Raw genomic sequence first — 26,444 nt, 5'->3', positions numbered from 1 at the left:
TGCTGGTATGTTTCTGTCAGGGACCCTCTTGACTCTGATGACTTGGGCATCCCAACATCACTCAGCAAACACTAGGATTGAAACCCACATCCCCTGGACCTTGCCCCGGCCATCTTGGTTAGTAGCTGCTCTACCTCCAGAGAACTGTTTAACTTACCTGTACTTAGGGTTTGCATTTATAAATTTAGGGGTCAGTACAAGAACACTGCCCAGGTCCCTGCTGGCTCTCAGAAAGTAGGGTCCGGAATTCACTGCACATACTGCAGTTCACCATCATGCTTGATTGCCTTGAATGGTATGTTGCCTGACAGTGTTTTGACTGCTTGGAGGTTAGGGAAAAGGTTAGGGGATGAGCAACTTTCTAAAAACAAGTTTTAGAGGGTCGCAAGTTTATAGCTGGTTTAATGGTGCTGACCCAATTTAACCTACCCTGGAAATGAGGAAGCTTGGACAATGGTGGCTAATACAAGCACAAAGGAGAGGCTTTCACGTCCCTCCTAACCATGCACAGAGTTGCAGCCTTTTGCCTATTAGCAGAGTGAAGCACACATCGCTCCTGGGCATGTGTGGGGACAAGATGAGGTTCACATTCTGTAGGCACGTTGATTCCTTTCTTTGCTTTCTCCCAGCGTTTCCCAGGAAACACCAATGCAGACGGTGTGGTGCTCTACAGACTCCAGCCTCCCTTCGAAGCCCGGTTCCTGCGCTTCCTCCCCTTCGCCTGGAACCCCAGGGGCAGGATTGGGATGCGGGTCGGAGTGTACGGGTGTGCATACAGTAAGTCAGGGGTCAGGAACCTATGGCTCGTGAGCCAGATGTGGCTCTTTTGATGGCTGCATCTGGCTCGCAGACAAATCTTTAATAAAAAAATAATGTTAAAAATATAAAACATTCTCATGTATTACAATCCATTCATTTCCTACCGCTCACATGCATGGTTGCTGGTTGCTGGAGCCAATCACAGCTGTCCTCCGGGACAACACCAAATTTTTATTGGATAATGCGTAACGTACACGGGTTGTTGTATGGCTGTCACGGAATTACATTTTAAAATATGTGGCGTTCATGGCTCTCTCAGCCAAAAAGTTTCTCGACTGGAAACTGAACTTGACTTTTTCAGCCTTTTGAATATCGGTGCATCTAGAAGTGTGTTTTTATGGAAAGCCTGGTAATACTATCTTTAGTTAATTTATAGTTGAGCATGGAGGTGGATCTGAACCGAGCGGTAGAATTTAGAGTCCCAGAGTTAGCAGAGCCACTGCTTTAGAGTAGGCACTTCATAAACTTGATGGAGTTTGACTCGGCAACAGTGATTTACCATGACAAATGGTGCTTCTCTTCTGACACTGAGATGACCCTCGTATGAGGACGTGGGTAACTGCCGGTTCCCTGTATCCCACCAGGAATCAATTCTCTCTCCAGTTTTCTCTACTTGCATCCCCGTGGTACCTCCTTTTGAACATTGATTTGTGTGTTATGTCTTCCCTGTTTTCTCCACCAATAATAAAAATAGCAAAACTGGCAGCCAACGTGAACATAAACAGAGGCGTAAAAGCATTCTGTGCAATATATGGGTGGACCAACTCTATAGGTGCCGTTGTGAGAATCCAGAATGCACTGGTTTTTCTTAAATTAACACAAAAAGGATAATTAATTTGAAACTATTCTAGAAAACTGGAGAATAACCCAAACGGTATGTTGAATGAGAATATCTTAGGAGGATAAGGGTTTGGTCACACATCATTCTGTACCTGACCAGAGCATTAGCTTTGCAGAAAAGTGTAATAAGATCTACCATATACAAAATATTTAATGTGTCAGTTCCTACCTCATACAGACATTTTCTCATTCAACCTCGAAGTTGCCAAAAAAATCAGTATAGTAGTAACCCCACTGCTTCTGAGGAGGAAGAAACTGAACCTTAGAGAAATCAAGATGTTTGCTGAAGCTATTTACCTATTGGATCTAAGATGTAAAAATCAATCTTTTTTTCAAATTTGGTCTTATACCTAGTACACTTTCAGTCATTCCTTTCTTTATTCCCTCACTGGTCATATAAGAATTTATTGAACACTTGGCATACGCTAAGAGCTATGTTAAATATTAGATGTGGGCGATGCTTCTAAAACTATTCATTCTTTTGTCAAGAGTTTATGAGAAGTTATAAAACTATTCAAAACATTTTATGTTTTCCACAGAAATAGATAGCCAGGAGCCAAAATATTGACCTATAATTCACCTCATAAAATACATATTGAAGAACAGCCACAAATGAAGTGTATTGAATTATGCAATAAATCCACAAAAATAATTAAAAATTGTAGTTTTCTATACAAAATAGGGGTTTTGATTTTTAAACCAAAGGATTGCAAAATGTCTGGTGGTGAGCTGGTTCTCCTCATATCTCCTCTGAACGGCAGAAACCAGGCACAGTGGCCATCGCTGGATAATGCTGCCGAGTGGGGTATGCACAATTTTTCTGTGGCAGGCCAGACAGGAAATATTATATGTTTGGCAAGGTACACCCAATCTTTGTTTTATGCTTGTTTTTTTTAACAAATCTTTCAAAATTAGCTAGTGGAGCTGTACTATAACAGGCTGCAGAGCAGTGTGGGTAATTTCAGACGAAGAGAGGCAGCAGCCCAACATTTCAGACCTCTTGCAAAAAGCAATTTCTGAGTTTTCTTTATCTTTTTTTAGCCCCCAAATTGAGCTTAAGTTTATTATCATTTAAGATTTTAGTGAAAGTACCAGGACTGTTGCAAAATATATTGTGTTTAAGTAAGTGGTTTTGTTTTACGCAGTTGGCTACATGTCTGTATTATATTCATTCATCTTGTAGGCTTAAAAAATATGTCAAAGTGCAGGTTGAATCTGTCTCCTGAGGTATCATTTGATGATTCACATGTGGTTATTGTTCTAGGTACAAGTGTTAGTGATCACAGTAGAGAGAAAGCCAAAACATTAGGATGAAAGAGTTTGTTAAGGCCATTATTTTGTGTTTCTATAACCCAATAAATTTTTCACTACTTTACTTCACCTGAGGGGAATGTTGCGGGAAATACAGTTTAAATGCTTTAGGGCAGTGATTCTTAAAATAGGGCCCCCAGACCAGCATCACTTGGGGATTTGTTAGAATTGCAGATTTTCAGGTCCCCTCCCCAGCCTGCTGAGTCAGGAATTCTGGGATGGGGCCACAATCTGTGTTTAATAAAAACTCCCAGAGATTCTGAGGTAATCAGAGAATTACTCTTACTATCACAAAGCAATAGTAGCAATATGGAAGATGAGGGCAGAAATGATTTGATCAAAATAATTCCGGCAAAATCAGTTATGGAACAAAAATTCCTATTAGGTAACTACAAAAAAAATAACCTTAATTATTATCATTGCCTTGTAGTGACTGACATAAAGATAAAATACACTGTGAAGCTATGAACACATTTAAATTCTTCATTCAAGTTCTCATTAGTTTATTGCAATCTAACACGCTAGAAGACATCATTTGAATTTGACAGTTATGTTTCTGTCAGGCATGTTCATTTACATATGTAGTGAAGAATAAATGGTTAGTGTACAGTCCTATTTAGACACAGGCAGTGTTTATGTATTTTTCACTATGTATATGAGACAAACTTTCAAATGTTCAAAAGACAGATGCATAAAATGGATGATTTTTCTGCATTGTGAACATAGAGGTTTCGCTATAAATATTTCAGTTAATCTGAATGAAATTCAGGTCAAAGTTTTACATTAACCACAACATTTCGTGACATTAAAGAAAACAACATTATATCGGCCTGAGAGACATTAGTTTCTGATTTTAATGGCTTTTTCTTGCAGCTTCATTTCTTACACACATATATTTTTAAGGGACAGTTATGTCTTTTCTTTTTACTTGCAAAAACTCAATTCCTAGGTAATATGAACTCTTTGTATATCGCTTGTTCTGTCGACTGATGTTCTTTTCATGTTAATAACAACATAAAACTCTTTCATATAAACTGAGTGCAGTGACCTTGGTAATTGGGAGGGTCAGACACTATCAGAGGTTGAGAGGAAAGAGCAGCGTGGTTGGGACAACAGGCTGTGGCAGGGTGACTGTCACCATGCTCTTAGGGCACACCACAAAATGGGTCTGCCGTTTGTGCCATCACTAAGCCAAAATACTGAGAAGTGCATGCCAGTTTCCTGGAGACCCTTTAATGTGATTTAAAGCAGTATTTAGGCAGTCTAGTGTGTCTATGTGTGTCTCATGACTGGACAAAACTACATTAAAGTGATTGCTTACCTGAGAATTGTTAAGATCCCAAACTACTGGTTCACAAAGAGTTAAGCCATTTTTACATTGAGTGAGACTGATGTTTTACCTTTTACCTGTGTGAGACCTATTACAGCCTTTCAAAAAAACCAAACAGTAATGTTGAGGCCCTGGCCAGTTGGTTCAGCAGTAGAGCTTCGGCCAGGTATGTGGAAATCCAGGGTTCGATTCCCAGTCAGGACACACAGGAGAAGTGACTACTTGCTTCTCCACCCCTCCCACCTCCTTTCTCTTCCCCTTCAGCAGCCATGGCTTGAATGGTTCCAGCAGTTTGGCCCCAGCACTGAGGATGGCTCCGTGGCCTTGCCTCAGGCACTGAAATATCTCAGTTGCCCAGCAACAGAGCAGCGGCCTCAGATTGGCAGAGCATCACCCTGTAGGGGGCTTGCTGGGTGGATCCCATTGGGGCCCATGGGGAAGTCTGTCTCTGACTCCCTGCCTCCTGCTTTTCACTTAAAAAGAAATACGGTAATGTTGAATGATCATAAAATATACAGGGAGATTTCATTCAGGGAAGGTTGACTTCTACTTCTGTCCTGATCTTCCCTTTTATCAGGATCAGAATAGGCCAATTAACCAACAGGCCAATTTCTGTTGAAATTAACCAACAGAAGTGTTTCTAGATGATGTATTTTGGGGGAAATGTCAGAAAAGGTAGAGTAGAGTGTAGATAGGGATATCAGCTTTCAGTGTTGAGAACATTGGCAGTAGCATTTTTTTCCCTCCTTAAAACAAAGCACAATTACACTGTGTTCATCTACGTGGGTGTCAACTTATACAGTTTAACATGCTAATAAAGATATATTATACTTAGATTATTTTGTAATGTCTTCCACTGTAGGATCTGAGATGGTTAATTTCAATGGACAAAGTTGCTTGCTGTACACATTTAATCAGAACTCCACGAGTCCAACAAGAGACGTTATTTCTTTGAAATTTAAAACCGAGCGGAATGATGGGGTCTTACTGTACAGAGAAGGACAACATGGCAAACACATCACCCTGGCGTTAGTTAAAGGAAAACTCATCTTATTTCTGAATTCAGGTAAAAACTATAAGGAGTTGTTTATGAGAATATGCTTATTTAGGTAAAAGTTTTTTTGATACTTATTTTTTTTCACACTGTATGTAAATTTATCCAGAACTCAGAACAGTTTTGAGTAAGAAAGGAGACCCTGTAAACACTTACTCTGGAGCAGTAGGTGCAAACCAGAGCCGACGAAGCCAACGGAGCCATGGTCACCCTGTTGGGGGGGGGGGGGTGAGCAAGGGCAACACGCGTGTCCTGGATATGCTTTCATGTAAAAGTCTCAAGGCCTGGTAATTGTCTAAGACCGTTAGTAGGTACTCAGTAAATAACAACGTCACAAAGACAGAGGTGTATCATTGAAATATTCATGAGGTTTGAAGGAGAAAATATTTTCAAGAAAAATGAAAATTTGGTGACTAATAATAATAGAAACAAGTAAGAGAGAAGAAATTTCTCAGGTTTGAGAGAAGACAACATTTTAGATGAAGACAAAACCCAACTGACCAGTTCCTGGGATAGAAAGATGTGAGGGAGGTGTCATTGCTGGGAGAAATGCTAAACCTCAAACCGGGAATGATGATATTGAGTGTGATGGTCCATTTCCTTTTTCCTCCCGCAAGGCCATCCTCACCTGCCCTCTGCTAACACCAGCGTGACCCTCACCCTGGGGAGCGTGCTGGATGACCAGCACTGGCATTCTGTCCTCATCAAGATCCTCAACACGTATGTCAACTTCACTGTGGACAGGCACACTCGTCATATCCAGGCAGAGGGACAATCCAGCTACTTAGATCTTAATTATAAGGTGTGAAAATTGCTTAATTTTTTATTTAGGTGAGAGGAGGTAAGAAAGAGAGACAGACTCTCACATGCACCCCAACTGGGACCCACCTGGCAAACCATCATTTGGGGCTGATGCTCACAACTGGCCTATTTTTAGCACCTGAGGCAAAAGCTCTAAGGAGCCACCTCAGTGCCTGGGGCCAACACGCTCAAATCAATCAAGCCATGGCTGCAGGAGAGGAAGTTAGAGAGTAAAAAACGGGAGGAGGAGGGAAAGAGAAGCATATGGTCACTTCTTCTGTGTGTCCTGATCAGGAACTGAACCTGGGACTTCCACATGCCAGGTCAACACTCTACCACTGAACCAACTGGCCAGGGCCGAAAATTACTTTTTCAGCATTACAGGTTTTATCATTTAAGGGCAGTATAACCTTCTAGAGAAAATACTACTAAATAGAGAGATACTCTTAGCATTCCGACATCTGAAGAAATGTTTCCTATGGGTGGTGACCACACAGTGGGAGATGGATGCTTGCACTATTGACACATGCATGTTTTTCTTCCCTTACAGATGTTAGTCTTCACATGAGAGTAAGTAGACATCAAAATTAGGAAGTGTATACATGCAGAGCTATCAACACAACAAGCAGCATTTTAAAATGCGTTTCTTTGGACAGTTCTTCTGCATTACACCTGGTGTCTGGCCATGGAAAGTTACCTTGGAGATTTATTAGTGTTTTAGGGCAATCCAAAACAGAATGAACAACTTATATCCGAACCTAATTTTCTTTAAGTAACAAGAGAGCGAAACACACACAACACAAAATAAAGGTCTAGGGGTCGTTGAAATGCCTCAGCATATTTGCAGCATGCCGCCCCCCTAACTCTAATCTACACTGAAATGCAGCATTTTTTCTGTCAGTTGTGTTCAGCACGTGTGTCAGAGCCAATCAGATGCCTTCAGCGTTCCCTTCGGTGTAAGTGGCTGCGGCCAAGGAGACCAGGTGGCAAGCCTGGTCTTAATGAGATTATCGATTGCTTTGTTATTTAACCTATCAGAGTCATGACAAAGATTTGCACCTTAAAGTCTGGATATTAGTAAGTTTTAGAAAGTAGAATGTCATCTTAGTAAACTACACTGTCTCACGGGTCAAGGGTTACCATGGAAATAAAGGTGTAATAATATTCCCCAAACAAAAATGCCAGAGCCATATAGTAGCAAATTGTGGGAAGGGTATTTAAACTATTTCTTAAAATAGGAGAAATTGATAAATTTGTTATTTTAGATGCAGATTTATCAGTTGATTGAAAAATTGAAAAATCGCATCTTAAACTTCATTTGACATGACCATGATAATCTATAAAAATGCCAAATAAATTTGAGACAGTCATCACCATACCTGCTAATCAGAAATGTTTAAGGCAGATAATCAGAAAATCATTAAACACTATGATTTTTGTCATTTTCTTTCATTCTAAGATCAGCTTTGGAGGGATTCCCACACGTGGAAAATCAGTGGCATTCCCACATAGAAACTTTTATGGCTGCTTTGAAAATCTCTATTATAATGGAGTGGATATCATTGACTTGTCCAAGAAACGCACACCACAGATTGTCGTCATGGTAAGAAAGTCTCAGTGAGCATTCAAGAGGAAAGGGAGCTGTGATTTGTTTGATTGATTCAGTTTCTGAAAGCAGGGAAGATACGTTTCACACACGCTTTCTAATTCGTCTTTGATTTAACTTTGACGTATGTATGGACACAGATGCACAATTTTACTAAGATGTTAAAGTGTGATCACATAAAAGCTTTTTAAGGCGGTCAGTTTCCTCTTTCACCTGTCTCTCCTCTCCCCACAGAGCAGCCAGCCCTCCCACCAAGTCCTAATGTTACTGAGCTAGCATCTGTACTTCTGTATTGGGTCCATAATAACCAGACCCTCGGCAGATTGGTGGCCTCATCAGTGGCGTAGCAAACATAACTGGCGCCCGGGGCATGACACTGTATTGGCGCCCTCTTCCCCTCTAACTACGCTTCTACACGCTTTTCTTGTTTGTCTTGGAGACCATTTGGCACCCTCTGCGAGGGGCGCCCAGAGCATGATAGACCCCCTTACCCCCCTCCTCGCTACGCCAGTGGGCCGCATACTGACACACATACTTATAAATCTGTATTTCTCCACATTGGACATCATTTACAAAAATGGGATCATTGTATTCTCCATGCTGATTTCTGACTCAGCAATACCTGGTGGAAACGCCTTCCAGTGCTGAGGCATCACTCTATGTCAGAACGGCTGTGTCACTTTCTGTTAAGGAAGTGCTGTGTTATTTCTGTAGTCATTTTCTACTCGAGGCATTTGCTCTGTTTCTTTGGCCACTCCAGGAGACAACTGCAATGTGTTCTCAGATGCTGGGGCTCTTATTTTGTTGACCAAAGTTCCAGGAGTAGAATTTATTGGTTGACAGTTACATACCATTTTAAATTTCAATAAATGCTGTTGGATTGACTTTCCGGAAGCTGTAAAGCAAGACTCCTCCACCAACAATATGTGTTGCCCCTCCATCACACCTCAGTCAGCCCCACGCTGCCCACACTTCTGAGCTCAGTGGACAGGAACTAGCACCTTCCTGCTCCTTCGTGTTTATCTGACTCCTGCAGAATCAAATACTCTTTTCACTTATTTGCTGTACGTGTGAATTTGCTCTTCTGGTAATTGTTCATTGTTCAGCCAATGAGTTTTGTAAAATATGATTTTTATGTTAACTCACTTATAGTTTGTATTGGGGGCTGGGCAGCACAAGGTATATGTGGTCTGTGAAATTGCAAATTACCTTCCTGCTTGGGAAGGTCCATTGTTTTGCTAATGTTTGCTGGAGGAGAGGTTTTCACCCCAGAGAGTTTTGAGAAAAGGAGAGGGAAGGAGAAGAGGCAAAGAGAAGCCATGCTTGCAGAGGGAGAGAGAGAGAATACAGAGTGCTGAAGATGAAGCCAGTTTTGTGCAGAGAGGAGAAGGTGTGCAGATGGGGAACCAGAGCTGAGGGGCTTTTGCGAGCTCCCCTGAGACTGGTGGGGGCCTCTGATTCTAGGAGAAACCAGAGAAGACTCTGCTGGTTGTGGAACTAAAGAATGTGTCAGTGGCTTTGGGAGCCCTGAGTGAAAGGGAAGTGTTTTCCCTGTGTTTGCTCCTCGGCTGGTGCGAGACTTTAATAAAGGGATGGCCCACCATTTTTTGGCTCCACTGTTTCTTTACCGTCTGCCCAAATTCAATGGGAACTGGCATGCGCATGACCAAAATGGCCACGACTACTGGCCATACATTCATTGTTATTCTTTTGTTCTTTTTTATTATTTTTTTTAACTTTTGTCAATTTAGAAGAGAATTTCATATTTGATAGGTAACCCTTTTTCATTTGTATCCAAATGTTCTTTACGGATTTATCAATTTTATATTCAATGTTATATGATAAGTTGAGTATATAAATGTTTTTATTTGTGTTGGGTCAGTATGTCTATGTATTTCTTTATAGTTGTAGTGTTCAGTCTTGCTTTGGAATGTTTCTCAAACCCTAGAATCTATATGTGGTCTCATGGGTTTCCTGTAAAACTTTAAAAAATTTTTTGCTTATTTATTTATTCTTAAATTAAAAAAAAAGTTTTTAATTATCTGGAATTTATTTTTGATGTAATATATGATAAGGATAAATTTTTTTATATTCTGCCTTGTGGATTCCCATTTTTTCTTACACTGTTTAATAACTAACCCACCCTTTCCCTGCAGAGTTGAACCATAACTGGCATTCCTTACTAGCGGCACTTGTCGCAGAGCTCTTTGTGGTTAATTATTCTGTTCCCCTGATACTTCTATTCCTATACAAACAGCACACTGACTTAATTACAGTGATTTTATAGTATGTGTTGGTACCTGATAAGTTAAGTTCAGTCTCACTGTTTTTCTTTGCAAAGTATATTTTGGAGAGGAAGGGCAGTGATTTTTCACATGAAATTTAAGAAAATTTTCCAGTCCCAAGGAAATACTTTTGTAAGAAGCGTAATTGGAATTTCCTTAAGTTCTTTTTATCGAAACACTGTGATTACAAATACATTTGCTCCAGGGACAATAAAGATAATCTAGGAGTAAAAAGCATTCGTTTAAAACAATTATGTAAAACTAAATATATGCCTGCCAGGCAGGTCAGACCTTAGGCTGGGTAACTGCTTTGGGGAGATGGCCAGCCTGCCTTGGGGTGTCTAGCTTGGCCACATCCTTTACTTCTGATGTGCAAAAGCACACCCCCCACCTAGAGTAAGATGTATCTGCCACCTGATTGATACACTTATAATCACATTTACATGACTAAGGTGAGTGCTGTAAAATTCTTGGAGCAGGTGATGCTTGGGTCTGGCCTTGACAATGAATAAAAATGTCTAACACTGCAAGGGTTTGAGGGACTTACATGGTAAACCTGGAGTTAAGTTTGATGGGGTCACCAGTTATTAAAGCCCTCCTTTGCTAGGAGGTTGATGAGAAACTCTGTAAGGCCTGTAACAGCTGCTGTTAGTGGAATGGAAGCGTCACTCCTGCGTTTTCTTGAAGCCTCTTTCACTGTGTTCACAGGGAAACGTGTCTTTCTCGTGTTTGTACCCGCAAACTGTCCCCGTGACCTTTCTGAGCTCCAGGAGTTACTTGGCTCTGCTGGGGACCCCTGGAGAGGACAGAGTAGCTGTCACTTTTCAGTTCCGAACATGGAACAGAGCAGGGCTGTTGCTGACCAGTCAGTTCCAACGTCGGCCAGGAGCTCTCCTCCTTGTTCTTCATGACGGAAAGCTCCAGCTGAGCCTCTCCCAACCCAGACATCCAGCGAGGGACCTCACAGCAGGTGACAGAGCCTCTCCCTGACCTACTCCATCCTTGTTTGCCAGAGTCAAGAAATTACCTAAATCTTGATTTATGTAGGTTTATAGTTTACATGTAATATGAACTAAACGATGTATCTTTTTTTGTTGTTGTTACACATGGGTAGATATACCCTCTCCCAGCAGACACACATATTAGTTACTCAATTTTTTTTTGTATACTGGTCCCCAATAAAACATGAATGATTTATTGCACCAAGTTTTAAGTGTTTACAGCCAATGTGTTATTTTTTGGAAGCAAACCAATGGTAAACTTCTCTGGATACTTGCTGCTTGCTTTAGGAGCATTTTGGGAAGGATCTTTTATACATTTAAAATAGATAAAAAATAAGGCAGATGGGATTTACTTTTCATTTTAAACCTTGTATCAATCATCAAACCATGTATACCAAATTGTATAGGACAGAGTAAATCTTATTAAATGGCATTGACAAGACATCTTTTAGCCTATTTTCAGGTTTTAAGTAATTTTTCCTAATAGTTATCTCAGCTTACGTCTGGAGAGAGTGACAGGCACCCACAGTATATAATCTAGAATGTGTGCTTCTGGGGCTGGGGCAGGAGAGGGGTGTGGAAAGGCATGAGAGCCACAGAACAGGGGCAGAGAGTGTGGGTGTGTGTTCCTCCCTCCTCCCAACTGCCTCTACTGCCACGCTCATCGTTCTCTGTTATAGAATAAGGTGTTTGACTTCAGCAGGCGGGCGGTGAGTGTGAGGACTCACCTCCCAGGCCCGGTCCACGGCCTCTGCACTGTGCCAGGCAATGGCCTTCGATGAGCAGTTCTCTTGTTCTCCCAAAGCTTCGGTCCTCATCTTTAAAATGACAGTAATATGAGTTATGGTGAGATGCCTGGGAAACAGGCTGTCCTTTCATCAGAAAGAAAAAGGATGGGAATCATAAGGGACAGAATTAGAAGATGAATATAAATGCAGGCATTTTATTTTTAAATTAGAAGAACAAATTTTACTAAACAGTCTTTTATTATATAGGCAAATGACATCTATTACAAATTCAACAAGGTTTTCTGGAGTGCTTTATGCAAGTTCTCCCATGAAATAAGTATGCAATAGAGAAGCAGGTATACAGGTAGGTGTAGAGAGAGAGAGGGAGGGAGGGAGGTGAGTCTGTAGGAGATGCGAGAGTCATGCACAGGTGGTAGCCAGCCAACCACTCAACCACGTGACCGTTCCCAAATTCCATCACTTTATAACTGCTTTAGGAGGGGCTAATACTAGCTTTAAAAGCAATAATATAGCAATAACAATAGCTGGAGTATACCATACCAAATTTGGAAAATACAAAAAAAAGTAAAAATAACATAAAATGAAAATAGAATTCCCCCATCCCAAAATTAAGGTTAATATTTAAGAATATTTCCTACCAATCTTTCCATTTTTATTACAATGCTTGAGTAGATATGTATACACACACACACACACACACACACACACACACTTTAATGTAATGCTTTTATAATTTTACATTTTGTTCGATGAAGTTTCATGTTTTATTGATACTGATTTGTTGTGTTTAAAGACTGGTGCCATTTTTTTTTCTTCTAAAAGGTCTACCAAGATTGTTAGAGACAATGATCATACACAAAAATAAGAAAAGTTTTTTATTTTTATAACTTAAACAGTTTTGGAAAATACCTGTACTTCTCAACATCCCAAAACATTAATTAATTACCGGTATACGTGACTAAAATAGGCCGTGTCATTGGAGGTATTTTGTTGTTTCCGGCCTGTTCGGGGTCAGGCATGGAGGGCACAGTCTGCGTTCGCCCAGACAGCGTGTTTGCACTCCCCGCTCTCCTTGCCTCTTTACCCCTTTTATTCTGATGTTTTCCTTTGCTCTTCTCTTTCTTTATTTTCTTTCTTTCTTTCTTTTTTTTTTTTTTTTTTTTTTTTTTTTTTTTTTTTTTTGTATTTTTCTGAAGCTGGAAACGGGGAGACACAGTCTGACAGACTCCCACATGCGCCCGACTGGGATCCACCCGGCAAACCCACCAGGGGCGACGTTCTGCCCACCAGGGGGCGATGCTCTGCCCCTCCGGGGCATCGCTCTGCTGCGACCAGAGTCACTGTAGCGCCTGGGGCAGAGGCCAAGGGGCCATCCCCAGTGCCCGGGCCATCTTTGCTCCAATGGAGCCTTGGCTGCGGGAGGGGAAGAAGGAGACAGAGAGGAAGGAGGTGGGGGTGGAGAAGCAAATGGGCGCTTCTCCTATGTGCCCTGGCCGGGAATCGAACCCGGGTGCCCCGCACGCCAGGCCAACGCTCTACCGCTGAGCCAACCGGCCAGGGCCTCTTTCTTTATTTTCTATCTGATCTTTTATGACTTAATTGAGTGATGAAAGAGTGAAGTGCAACCCTGGGCCTGAGTAGGCGGGCCATAACCTTCTCAACTGAATATAGCAACTTTTGTTAGAATGTGAGAGTCAGACAGGCCCGCCCATGATTGATGGGTCAGACACAAGGACCCTCCACAATCACAATATGTACACCAACCCCTCTCCCGAGTCCCGTGGGTAGCAGCTTCCTCCCAGAGAGAAACGACCAGCAGAACACATGGCCTCATTGCCTCCTTAGGACCGCCAGCCAAGCCCACCCTTATCTGAAGCCCCTCCCTGGCTCTGAGGCCACACCAGTCCTGGCACCCACGTGCCCGCCATTGCCCCAGCCAGCTAGATGGCCTGGAAGGGCTTCAGGTGAGGTCGCCTTTGGCAGGTGGTCCAGTGACCTGCATCCACTCTTCTCAGGAACTTGCCTGGTTAGAGGCATCCATAGGGTCTGTGGAAATCTCTTCTATCCCATGTGTTTACCTCCAGGTGCAGGACTGAACGATGGGCAGTGGCACTCTGTGTCCTTGTCTGCTAAAGAAAATCAGCTGAGTGTGACGGTGGACGGTGCGACAGCCTCCAGAACGCACTCCCTGAGCAGGCGGCTCCGTCTGGGCCACACTTATTATTTGGGGGGTAAGTGAAAGGAACGGTTCTGAGGGTACTCAAACCCTCTTTACCTTTTCAGCTCCTGACTTCTAATGCAAATAGAAATCTTAAATGAAAGTTAAAACAAGAATTATTTCTCTCTTTTAGTTACAATCAGTGGGAATGTTGAGTGGACACAGATGATAAATGAGGGCCTGAGGGGCAAGTCTACCAGGTGACCTTGTTGAAATATGCCTATAAAATTGATTTTAAATTTGGGACTTGTTTTCAATTAGGCCAAACAACGCAGATACCTGGAGACCTTCGAAATCACTGGTGCCTGGCTCTGTCCCCAGACACCCCGATCTCCCTGGTCCTTGGGCCCGGGCAACTTGAGGGTCATTATTTCTTACTTTTTACCTGTAAAACTTTGCTGTAGGGAATTGTCCTAATGCCAAATCACCCTTATAACCTTTCTTCAGATTTTATCTGCCAGTTTTACTGCTTCCTGTGGGTGTTCTTCTGTCAGTTGGCTCTTTCTTCCTGCCTGGAGCCTGGCTACTCAGGGTGTGGTCCCTGAGCCGGCAGGAGGGCACCAGCTGGGAGCTGGCTAGACATGCAGAGGCAGCCTCCCTGCCCTCCTGAACCCGAGTCTGCCTTTCCCCACGGTCCCCCGTGGGCTGCCGCACTTTAGGAAACATTGTTTCCGCTGTCTGTGCAGAAGGGTGTCTTAGGTACAACAGAGGGAGAGATCGATTGAACAGGTCTTAATATCTTACCAGGTGCTTCTGATGTGCTCTACCAAGGCCGCACCAGGCCAGCTCTCCTGGGCTGTGGCAAATGGAGTGTTTACTCGCTCAGCTGACCTTTGATGGAGTCTGTCTAGGACAGGGGTCGGGAACCTTTTTAGCTGAGAGAGCCATTAACGCCACAAATTTTAAAACGTAATTCCGTGAGAGCCATACAACGACCCGTGTAAGTTACGCATTATTATCCCGTAAAAATTTGGTGTTGTTTTGGAGGACAGCTGTGATTGGCTCTAGCCACCTGCAACCATGAACATGAGCGGTAGGAAACATGGATTGTAATACATGAGAATGTTTTATATTTTTAACGTTATTATTTTTTCATTAAAGATTTGTCTGCGAGCCAGATGCAGCCATCAAAAGAGCCACATCTGGTTTGCGAGCCATAGGTTCCCAACCTGTGGTCTAGGATCTGCTCAGCCACGGTAGGGAAGCTCCTGGGGAGTAATTAGTCATTCCTGGGGCCTCCAAGTGAGAAACCTTGAGGCAGTGGGCCACTTAGAGCTGCGATTGTCAGATTTATCTCTAATACTGGCCCAAGCCCTCCTTGATATTATTCCTGTTTTGCATTTTATAGCTGTTTCTTGTTAAACTAAGTTTGGAGTCATGGTGGAGAAGATAGTTCAACAGCTCAACAAGAAAGTGTAAAGTCCTCCCTAAGAATCCACACTAAGCATACAAACCGTGAATCAGGAAATTTGCTCTTTCCGGTCCCCAAAAGCAGCCATCAATGTCAAAGGCAGAGCCGTCAGCAGCCTTACATGGATTGCTGGCAGTTCTTGCTCCCTAAATATGGTGCATTTCTGAACCACATGGCTTTTAAACCTTTACACTTATGATGGATATTATAGCTCTGCAAAGGAACAAATTCCTTCAAAACTAAATAATTTATCCAAGAGCAATAAGGGATAGGAAGAAAAATCCTTACAAGCCCTGGCCATATAGCTTGGTTGATTGGAGCGTGTTTTAGGAGCTCAGAGTTGGCGGTTTAATTCCCCAGCCAGAGAACGTACAGGAGCAGCTCAGAGTTCCTGTCTCTCTCTCTCCCTGCCTCTCTCTAAAAAAAAATAAAAAAAAATAAATAAATAAATAAAAAAAATCCTTGCTATACTATTTAATGATAAAAAATCAACTATTTTTAAATTTATACTAAAGAGTAAAAAATAGTTCTCAAGTCACAGAATCAGCTCTCATATATGAATATTCTATATGTTTAGTGTGTGCGATGCATAGCAACATGGGAGAAAGTACTTTCCATAAATACTTCCCTGCTGACGTGGTATGAATCAGTTGTTACTGTAAAATTGCATGCATTTTTAAAAATTCTACTAATGTTTATTAAAAGAATACACGGGCTCATCCCTTGTCTACGAAATTAAACATGACAAGACCTAGGAACTTTCCCTTGTTCCTCTTCTAGACCTCCGTGAAGCATTGCTCTGCTTTTTCTTGCTTTTTTTTCTTTTTCTTTTTGGTAATCTTTGTTTTGTTTTTTTTTGTTTGTTTGTTTGTTTTTCTGAAGCTGGAAACGGGGAGAGACAGTCAGACAGACTCCCGCATGCACCTGACTGGGATCCACCCGGCATGCCCACCAGGGGCGATGCTCTGCCCACCAGGGGGTGATGCTCTGCCCCTCCGGGGCATCACTCTGCCGCGACCAGAGCCACTCTAGCGCCTGGGGCAGAGGCCAAGGAGCCATCCCCAGCGCCCGGGCCATCTTTGCTTCAATGGAGCCCTGGCTGCGGGAGGGGAAGAGAGAGACAGAGAGGAAGGAGCGGGGGGGGGGGGGGGGGGGGGGGGTGGAGAAGCAAATGGGCGCCTCTCCTATGTGCCCTGGCCGGGAATCGAATCCAGGTCCCCCGCACGCCAGGCCGACACTCCACCGCTGAGCCAACCGGCCAGGGCTTGATGTATTCTTTATGACTTGCTTTTGTCTGTTCTACATTAGTATTTGAGACCCAGCCATGTCCATGTGAACAGCTAATGTTAATAAGTTCTAACTGCTGTGTGGTTTTAGATGCACCTTGTACCACATTTTACTTATCTATTTCACCATCCTGTTTTGCTGGTGAGATAAATATTTTGATTATGTCAATTCCTTTTTTTTTTTTTTTTTTTTTTTTTTTAAAGAAACAGAGAGAGAGATAGACAGGGACAGACAGGAACGGAGAGATGAGAAGCATCAATCATTAGTTTTTCCTTTTTTTTTTTGGATTTTTCTGAAGCTGGAAACGGGGATGCAGTCAGACAGACTCCCGCATGCGCCCGACCAGGATCCACCCGGCACGCCCACCAGGTGCTGATACTCTGCCCATCTGGGGTGTCACTCTGTTGTGACCAGATCCACTCTAGCGCTTGGGGCAGAGGCTATGGAGCCATCCCCAGCACCCGGGCCATCCTTTGCTCCAATGGAGCCTCAGCGGCAGGAGGGGAAGAGAGAGACAGAGAGGAAGGAGAGGGGGAGGGTTGGAGAAGCAGATGGGTGCCTCTCCTGTGTGCCCTGGCCAGGAATCGAACCCGGGACTTCCGCACACCAGGCCAACACTCTACCACTGAGCCAACCGGCCAGGGCCAATCATTAGTTTTTCGTTGCACATTGCAACACCTTAATTGTTCATTAATTGCCTTCTCATACATGCCTTGACTGCGGCCTTCAGCAGACCGAGTAACCCCTTGCTTGAGCCAGCGATCTTGGGCTCAAGCTGGTGAGCTTTTGCTCAAACCAGATGAGCCCTCGCTCAAGATGGTGACCTTGAGGTCTTGAACCTAGGTCTTCTGCATCCCAGTCTGATGCTCTATCCTCTACGCCACCGCCTGGTCAGGCTATGTCAATTCCTTTTTGCTATTATAAAAAATGTCATGGCCCTGGCCGGTTGGCTCAGCAGTAGAGCGTCGACCTGGCGTGCGGAGGACCCTGGTTGAACTCCCGGCCAGGGCACATAGGAGAAGCTCCCATTTGCTTCTCCACCCCCCCCCCCTCCTTCCTCTCTGTCTCTCTCTTCCCCTCCCACGGCCAAGGCTCCACTGGAGCAAAGATGGCCCGGGCGCTGGGGATGGCTCCTTGGACTCTGCCCCAGGCGCTAGAGTGGCTCTGGTTGCGGCAGAGCGACCCCCCCCCCCGGAGGGGCAGAGCATCGCCCCTGGTGGGCAGAGCGTCGCCCCTGGTGGGCGTGCCGGGTGGATCCAGGTCGGGCGCATGCGGGAGTCTGTCTGACTGTCTCTTCCCGTTTCCAGCTTCAGAAAAATACAAAAAAAAAAAAAAATGTCATAAATGTTCTTGTATAGCTGCTAAGAATCATTTTCCCAGTGATTTCTAAATTTTCTGTATGCACAAACTATCCTAATGAGTATGACCTATTTAGTTAAACAGCTGTTGTGCCCCGTAGTTTCTGTGACATGTTCCAATGGTTAAGTGGAATGAATGCCCAGGAACACACAGCAGTCACGCTGGCTGTGCACAGCGATCCAGCCTGGGCCCCGCTAGCACCTGTGAGAGCACCTGCAGCTCTGGAGGCAGTGTGTTCAAAGAGGCTAATAGGTCTTTCTAATGAATTTTCATAAAACTGTATTGATATGCAGGAAAATCATCTTGTTAACATAGTTTCCAATAAGGCACAGTGTCCGTAAGATGGGTGGAGTTATAAAATGTAAGTATCACATGAAAGAGTTTAATGACTTTTTCTTCCTTACAGCTTTCCAGTTTTTCTGTTGTAATTGTTGTTGCAATTGTGTATTGGCGCCAAGTGGCAAAAATAGTGGGGGAGCTTGTAATCTCAGCACTTTATTCCAAATGGAGGTATAAATTTAGCGTGACTTTCCATTTGCATAGTTGTAAATACTCATTTGGTTTCTACAGAATAATTTCAGCCACAGACTCAAACTAATTTAGTCAACTGTACATCTTATACCAACATAAAAGCAACTTTCTCCTAGAAAAAGAATGTATGTTATTTTAAAAACTCAAGTAATGCCTTCACCAGGCTAAAACAAATAAGCAAAACCAAAACACTTTGATTTACTGATGTAAAATAAAAACATAGATATTATTTGTTTTCAAGAAAAAAAAAAACAAAAGAAACAGGTCTAGGACCTCAGTAGATTTATTATATGCACAAGTTGTATGCACAGGTCAAGACTCCCTTGCCCAGGGGCCCACTGTTTCCAGAGTCCATTGAACTTTCCAGCTCTATTCTGGGTAAAATGAAGCAGATCAGCTGTAGCCTGAATGGAAACTCCGCCCCTAAATCTCCAACATGAGGATTATTTTATCCAATCACAAGAGTATCCTGTATCAATGTCTTCTGCAGTTTAGTCAGTGTCTGTCAGTACCAGGACATGTGAGATGTCAAGGAGAATCACTTTATCCACTACATGCTCTGTAGCGAGATTGGGACTAGTGAAGTACGTATTCCTGGGGCCTCTCGGTAAAAGTCAATTCATGATACTTGATTCTTCAAGGAGATCAATAGCCCATGTTCTGAGACACTATTTCCCTTCACTGTTTTTCCTGGTAGAGGTTCAATTGTAAGTCCCCAATTATCTTATTATTATACAATCAATAAGTTTTGTTTGACCATAAAAGCAGACTAGTCCATCTTGTTCTCATAGTTAAAGTGAACATATAACTTATTATCCAAACCAGGAACGTAAGTGAATAAAGGAGATGGTGTCAGCAATTATGACAGGACAGCAGGCATAAACGAGGACTCTCTGGCCTCACGGAGGTCTGTGTTCTGCTTCGGGCGCAGTCTCGGAGTGCGACGACTTTCTTCCTGTGAGAGAGTCCACCTGCAGAGCAGCAGCATTTTATGTGTCCCATCAGAACTCTGACTCAGGTGTCTCCTCTTCTTTCTGCCTTGTCTCAGTCCAGGCTTCTTTTGTAAATTGCTCTTCCAACATTCAAGCTAGTGTATTGTACGCAGAGTTTTGGTGCCTGCTATCAAGGGCAGTGGGATGCTAAGCCCTTAATGAATTCCCTTTTATGGACTCCTGTACTATACGATAGCATACTTGTGCCGCACGGTGGGAGAATATTAAATCATGTTCAGAATCCCCCAAGTGCTCTTGTACAAAGCATCAGCAGGCGAGGAGGGACCTATCATCTCTTTGTAATAAAGTCTCACCAGATGACCCATTTTGGTACAGTGAAACAAAGTGAAAATTTCCATGTAATCCTCAGAGGTACTTAAACTGCAGAGTCCTTAAATATTAATGTATATGTTTCATTAACTTAGCAATAAGCATTCACTATCCACTTAAACTCTGCATCCCAAATCAAGTCATTGGTAAGGGACTCTTAGCCATTTTACCATCAGGGTTTTGGGCCATCTTCTCCATGAATGAATGAGCGAGCGTCTCCTAGTCTGCGCTGGTCCAGGGCTCTGGTACTCCTTGCTTCTTGACCTTTCCTAACTGGAGAAGTCAAGCACTTAGTGGTTTGACCATTTCTTATTTAAAGTTTCAATTTCAGAAAGATCCCTTGTGAGTACTGGATTTGGTTTACTTTTGACCTTAACAGAAATAGTGAGGTACACCTTGTATTTTGGATGAGTTTGAGGCTGTGGTCTGGAGAAAAGCAAGATAAGGAGAAAAGGAATAATAGTGATTCCATAAAACTATGTATTGGCTCAATGTTTCCCATTCCTTATTCTCATGTCCTTAGTTACTAAGTGCTGTTAGTAGAAGCTGCCTATAAAGATGATCAAGTTTCCTCCAAATGGATCCAACCCTTCAGAAATTCGTTTACAAATTAAATGTATGTATTTCACACAAAGTAAGAAAATAATAAAGGAAATCTGTCACCTTAAATAGTTCTTTATGATGTAATAATAAATTTGAAATGTCAAAGACTCATTGGGGTTAATTTATGAGGTTTTGTTGGGCCCAACAATGGTTTTAATCTGATGAAGACCTTGGCTTGTTTGAATTATATTTGTGAGAAATACAAAGCATTAAGACCTCGGGCACTGAAAGAAAAGTAAAGATACACTATGTGAATTTTATGGAAATTATTAAGCAAAACACTAGCATCCATCATGGGAGAAGAAGAGGCTGTGTCAGCTGTTCCTGCTCTGCAAGTGTCCCGGGGCGTGGAGAGCAGAAGTCCAAGGAGAGGTGAATGGGCCCTGGCCAGCTGGCTCAGGCAGTTCAGAGCGTGTCCCAGAATGACCAGGTTGCGTTGGTGGTACAGTGGTGAGCGTAGCTGCCTTCCAAAAAGACAAGGTTGCCGGTTTAATCCCTGGTCAGGGCAAAGCAGCCAGTGAATGACTGAGTGGAACAACAAATGAATGCTATGTTTCCTTCTCCCTTCTCTCTCCCTTCTTCTCTCTAAAAATTAGTTAATTAAAAAAAAAAAAATTAAAGTCCTGGCGGGATAGCTTGGTTGGAGCATCGTCTAGAAGTGCACAGGTTGCCAGTTCAGTCCCCAGTCAGGGTACACGCAGGAACAGATCGGAGTTTCTGACTCTCCTGTCTCTGTCTCAATCTCTGCCTCTCTAAAATGAGAGAGAGGGGTGAATGAAAAACACAGAAGCACAATGGGTAAACATTACTTTATAAAATTATTTATTCAATTTGGTTTTAAAAATAAACACCTGATCAAATAACCTTAAACCCTGGGCTATACACACTAACATAAGAGTTCCTTAATATTTAAATGATTGTACAATAAAAAGCAAAAGGATGAGTAATTAAAACATTGTCTCGGCCCTGGCCGGTTGGCTCAGTGGTAGAGCATCGGCCTGGCGTGCAGAAGTCCCGGGTTCGATTCCCAGCCAGGGCACACAGGAGAAGCGCCCATCTGCTTCTCCACCCCTCCCCCTCTCCTTCTTCTCTGTCTCTCTCTTCCCCTCCCGCAGCCAAGGCTCCATTGGAGCAAAGATGGCCCGGGCGCTGGGGATGGCTCCTTGGCCTCTGCCCCAAGCGCTAGAGTGGCTCTGGTCGCAAGAGAGCGACGCCCCGGAGGGGCAGAGCATCGCCCCCTGGTGGGCAGAGCGTCGCCCCCTGGTGGGCATGCCAGGTGGATCCAGTGGGCCGCATGCAGGAGTCAAGCTGACTGTCTCTCCCTGTTTCTAGCTTCAGAAAAATACAAAAAAAAAACAACAAAAAAAAATTGTCTCTAATGAGTTAAAAGACAATAGTTCTTGAAATTATGTCCATGAAACATAATTTTTAAGGCAATGAAAAAATAAAATAATTAAATTTCACACGATGCATAAAATGTTTCCACATTTGTTTGCAATGAAAGCAATATTAATTGTTTTAAAATGATGTTTATTTTGTGTTTGCATCTGAAAACAAAGTATTCAATTAAATCGATGGTTTGTGATTTTATCCTGTGTTGCTGCAAGTTGGGTTGCCTAGGAAGCTGCCCCTGCTGGGAACTTGCCCACAGGCCTCTCAGCGGGCTTTATTCTTGAGAGAAAGTTCTAGAAGGCTGCGAGAACAGCTGGATGAGCAGAGAGATAATGAGCTGCAATGCGGTTGCAGCAGAAGCCCCAGAACATACAAACACACATGCACACACACTTACACACATATGGAGGACATATTTAACAAATATTTTAGATGAATAGAAGGAATCTGGGTCAACTTTCAATTAAAAAATTTTTTTAGACATTTCATAGACAGCAAGTCTTATCATGCCTATAATTTTTTGGACTACTATTGCATGCCTTCTAGGTCATCGAGTTCAGTATCATACCAAAAGGAGTGACGTCTTATGTGTGCTTCCAAATAAGAAATTAAGCTTTGCTTAAATTAAATGTGCACTTTTCTCTCAATTTTCCCAACTATAGTGGTTATTTCATGCCTTATTAATGTCAACAACCTTTTGTTCTTGTTCGCTCTCCTCCACTCTATTCGTGAGTAGTAGTACCTCCCCGAGAGGTGTAGTAAGTCTCACCCCCAAGTGTTTGCAGAGAGGGGAAGCAGACATCTTGCAGAAGCGCTGTGCAATGTTTTTGCCATGCTGTTGATTTTCTTTTGTGTGTGTCTCCCATGTTCATTCAGGCTGTCCCAACAACAGCTCTGGCTCTGGGTGTGGAAGTTCCCTGGGGGGATTTCAGGGCTGCCTGAGGCTCATCTCCATTGGGGGCAAGGCTGTGGATCCCATCTCAGTACAGCAGGGCTTGCTGGGGAGTTTCCGTGACCTCCAGATAGACTCCTGTAGCCTCAGAGACAGGTAAGGTGACCCTATGCCATTTTAGCATGCCTGTTCTCAAATTTTTTGAAAGGAGATTTAAACAAATGAAGAGCTGGCAAAGTGTACTTTCTTCTTGCCCTTTCTCTGTTCCTGCTATCCATTCGATTGGAAAAATTATATTTCCATTTAAAAAATAAACTTTAATATTAAGCAATTGTGCCTTTCAAATGATATTTTCCTAGGAAACAAATTCTTATGAGTATGCCTTCAAGCAACTTAATTCTTTTTTTTTTTTTTTTTTTTTACAGAGACAGAGAGAGAGAGAGAGAGAGATAGGGACAGACAGACAGGAACAGAGAGAGATGAGAAGCATCAATCATCAGTTTTTCTTTGCAACACCTTAGTTGTTCATTGATTACTTTCTCATATGTGCCTTGACCGTGGGCCTTCAGCAGACCGAGTAACCTCTTGCTCAAGCCAGCGAGCTTGGGTCCAAGCTGGTGAGCTTTTTGCTCAAACCAGATGAGCCCGCGCTCAAGCTGGCGACCTCAGGGTCTCAAACCTGGGTCCTCTGCATCCCAGTCTGATGCTCTATCCACTGCACCACAGCCTGGTCAAGCAAGCAACATAATTCTTACAGAATATCACTAATGCTGCTATCATTATTGGGAATATAAATACTAAGGAATATCAATACTTTTTAAAATTCTACCGTTGAGTCCTGGCTGGTTGATTCAGTGGATAGAGTGTTGGCCCGGCATGTGGACAACACAGGTTCGATCCCTGGTCAGGGCACACAGAAGTGACCATCTGCTTCTCTTCTTCTATTCCCCCTTTTCTCTCTTCCCCTCCAGCAGTCAGTTTCTCAGTTGATCTGAGCATCAGCCTCAGGCACAAAGGATAGTTTGGTTGATTTGAGCATCGGCCCCTGATTGAGTTGCCAGGTGGTGAATCCTGGTTGGGGAGCATGCAGGAGTCGGCCCCATTATCACCCCTCCTCTCACCTAAAAAATAGTTGTTGGGTTACATATGAAGGAATTGCAGTGCCTGGGAATGTAATTTCTGCAGTATTAGCAGAGAAAAATAATAATAAAATAGCCAGATGCTCCCTTTCAGCTTTTTTTTTTTTTTTTTTTTTACTTTCCTCTTATTGATGTTTGCTCTACCTCTTCAGCAGGTTAGCCGCCTTGGGCTGCAGACTGGGATGAAACAGGAGGAGCGAGTGGCTCTCTGCTCTCCCTGTGCATGCTGTCATCTTCTAAGCACAGGTCCTGTTATCTGTGGGGATCTCTCCTGTTCTTAATGCAGTTTTATAGTCTTGTCAGTTTTCTGCTGATTTGGGGCCTGTCTTCTTATTCTCATTCACAGTGTCATTCACAAAGAAGTTTTTCATTTTAATGAAGCCTAAATTACCCATTTTTTTCTATCATGGGTTGTATCTTAAAAGTCATTGCCAAACCCTAAGTCATTTAGATTCTCTCCTGCAATATCTTCTGAGAATTTAACATTTAAATGTAGGTCTTACATGTAGGTGTTTTAAAGGTAGGTCTGTCATCTAGTTTGAGTTAATTTCTGTTAAAGGCATAAAGTCTATGTCTATATAATAATTTTATGCACATATGTTCCAATTTTTCCTGCAGTATTTGTGGAAAAGATTGTTCTTTCTTCAGTGAATTACCTTTGCTTTTTTCAAAGGTCAGTTGTCTGTTTCTGAGCTACCTACCTTGTGCCAATATTTGTTCTTTTTCCCATCCCACACTGTCTTGATCCCTGTAGCTTTATAGGAAGTCTCAAAATTGAGTACTATCAGTCCTCCAACGTTTTTCTTCAATATTTTGTTGGCTATTCTGGGTATTTTCCCTTTCCATATAAACTTTGTTTGTTTGTTTATTTTAGAAAGAGAGAGATGCAAGGGGGGAGGTGAGGAGAGGGAAGCATCAACTCATTGTGGCTTCTCCCATGTGCCTTGACTGGGTAAGCCCTGGGGTTTTGAACTGGTAACCTCAGCATTCCAGGTCCACACCTTATTCACTGCGTCACCACAGGCCAGGCCCACATACATTTTAAAATCAATTTGTTCATAGTCACAGAGTAATTTGTGGGATTTTCACTAGGATTGAGTTGAATCTATAGATCAAGTTGGGAAGAACTAATATCTTAACAATATTGAGTCTCCTTATCCGTGAACAGAACACATTTAAATTTTCTTTCATCAGAGCTCTTTTTGTTTAATATAAATGTTTTTTATACCTTTCATAAGGGTTTTGTAGTTTTCCTCTTAAATATCTTGTACTTATTTTGTTAGCTTTGTACCCAAACATTTCGTATTTGGGGTGCTAATGTAGTGCTGTGTTTTTCAGTTTAACTGTTCACGGCTCCTGTGTAAGACAGCGCCCTGCAGCCTTGCCATAGTCACCTGTTACTACCAGGGTATTTTGTGGGTTCCCTGAGATTTTCACATAAGTTAATCATGTCATCTATAAACAAAAACAGTTTTATTTCTTCCTTCCCAATTTACATAACTTTTATATCACTTTCTTAACTTCCTGCATTAGCTAAGACTTCCCATATTGTTTGAATAAGAGGGATAAGAGCAAGTTCTTGTTTTGTCCCTGATCTTGAGGGAAAACATCTAGTTTCTCACCATTCAATGTAATGTTAGCTGTAGATTTTCGTACAGTCTTTTATCAAGGTGAGGAAGTTCCTCTCTAGTCCTAGTTTGCTGAGTTTTTTTTTTAATTGTAAATAAGTGTTAGATTTTGTCGGATACTTTTCTGAAACTAGTGATAGGACCACATGCTATTTTCCCCGTGGCCTGTGCATGTGCGGATTGCCTGAGCTGACAAGTAGTTTCTGTCCAGTCCTGGAGACAGCCTCACGCTCCGGGAGTGAATGCCATTGGGTCGTGTAGTATAATGATTTTTATACATTGTTGGATCCAATTTTGTCAACATTTTGTTGAGGATAGCATTTATTTTTGAAAATCAGGAAAAATCTATAATCTTTTGGTTGGGCAGATAAAATATATTATGCTCACTTTGTTAAAGATGGCGCTGCCCACGTGGAGGCCATCACCCAGGTGATATTAATGTGTTGGGGGTGGGCTGTGGGCAGGCAGAATCCTTGTAGCCTGGAGCTTGGTTTTGGGATTAAGCCTTTCCCACCCTTTTTGATGTGGGGCGGTACAATCCCATCATGTTTCTGATAAGTGACTTTGTATTAAAGACTTCCCTATTTTGTATATTGGATTAAAGGTTTTGATTTCTACACTATAAATTGGGGGCAGAACGGGAGCTTGCTCTCTTGGTTCCTGAGATTTATATTAGAGGAGAGAGCAGAGAGGAGAGCAGAGAGAGGCCATGTGGAGGAGGCAAGGAGAAGCAGCCAAGAGGGCGGAGTGCTGAGTGAGAAGTCAGTTTGTGCAGAGTTTGTGCAGAGAGAAGGAAGGAGATGGGGAACAGAGGTGAATAAGGCTGGTGAGGTACAAAACTTTGATTCTAAGAAACTTGGATAAGT

At 42.7% G+C, this 26,444-nt stretch overlaps 1 protein-coding gene across 1 annotated transcript in view; it reads left to right on the top strand.

Annotated features, from left to right (window-relative positions):
* Positions 1–26,444, top strand: part of LOC136393065 (contactin-associated protein-like 3) — a 107,010-nt gene that overhangs the window by 33,150 nt on the left and 47,416 nt on the right. Inside the window, exons 4-10 of the mRNA XM_066365727.1 lie at positions 630–777; positions 5,163–5,366; positions 5,972–6,156; positions 7,615–7,758; positions 10,755–11,016; positions 13,881–14,027; positions 22,796–22,967. Of these exons, the coding sequence (XP_066221824.1) occupies positions 630–777; positions 5,163–5,366; positions 5,972–6,156; positions 7,615–7,758; positions 10,755–11,016; positions 13,881–14,027; positions 22,796–22,967 (1,262 nt within the window). The remainder of the gene's footprint in view (positions 1–629; positions 778–5,162; positions 5,367–5,971; positions 6,157–7,614; positions 7,759–10,754; positions 11,017–13,880; positions 14,028–22,795; positions 22,968–26,444) is intronic.

Source organism: Saccopteryx leptura, chromosome 2 (assembly GCF_036850995.1).
Source record: "Saccopteryx leptura isolate mSacLep1 chromosome 2, mSacLep1_pri_phased_curated, whole genome shotgun sequence".
Taxonomy (NCBI): domain Eukaryota; kingdom Metazoa; phylum Chordata; class Mammalia; order Chiroptera; family Emballonuridae; genus Saccopteryx; species Saccopteryx leptura.
The sequence above is the reverse complement of the archived record's forward strand: the minus strand, read 5'-3'. Positions and strand labels throughout refer to the sequence as shown.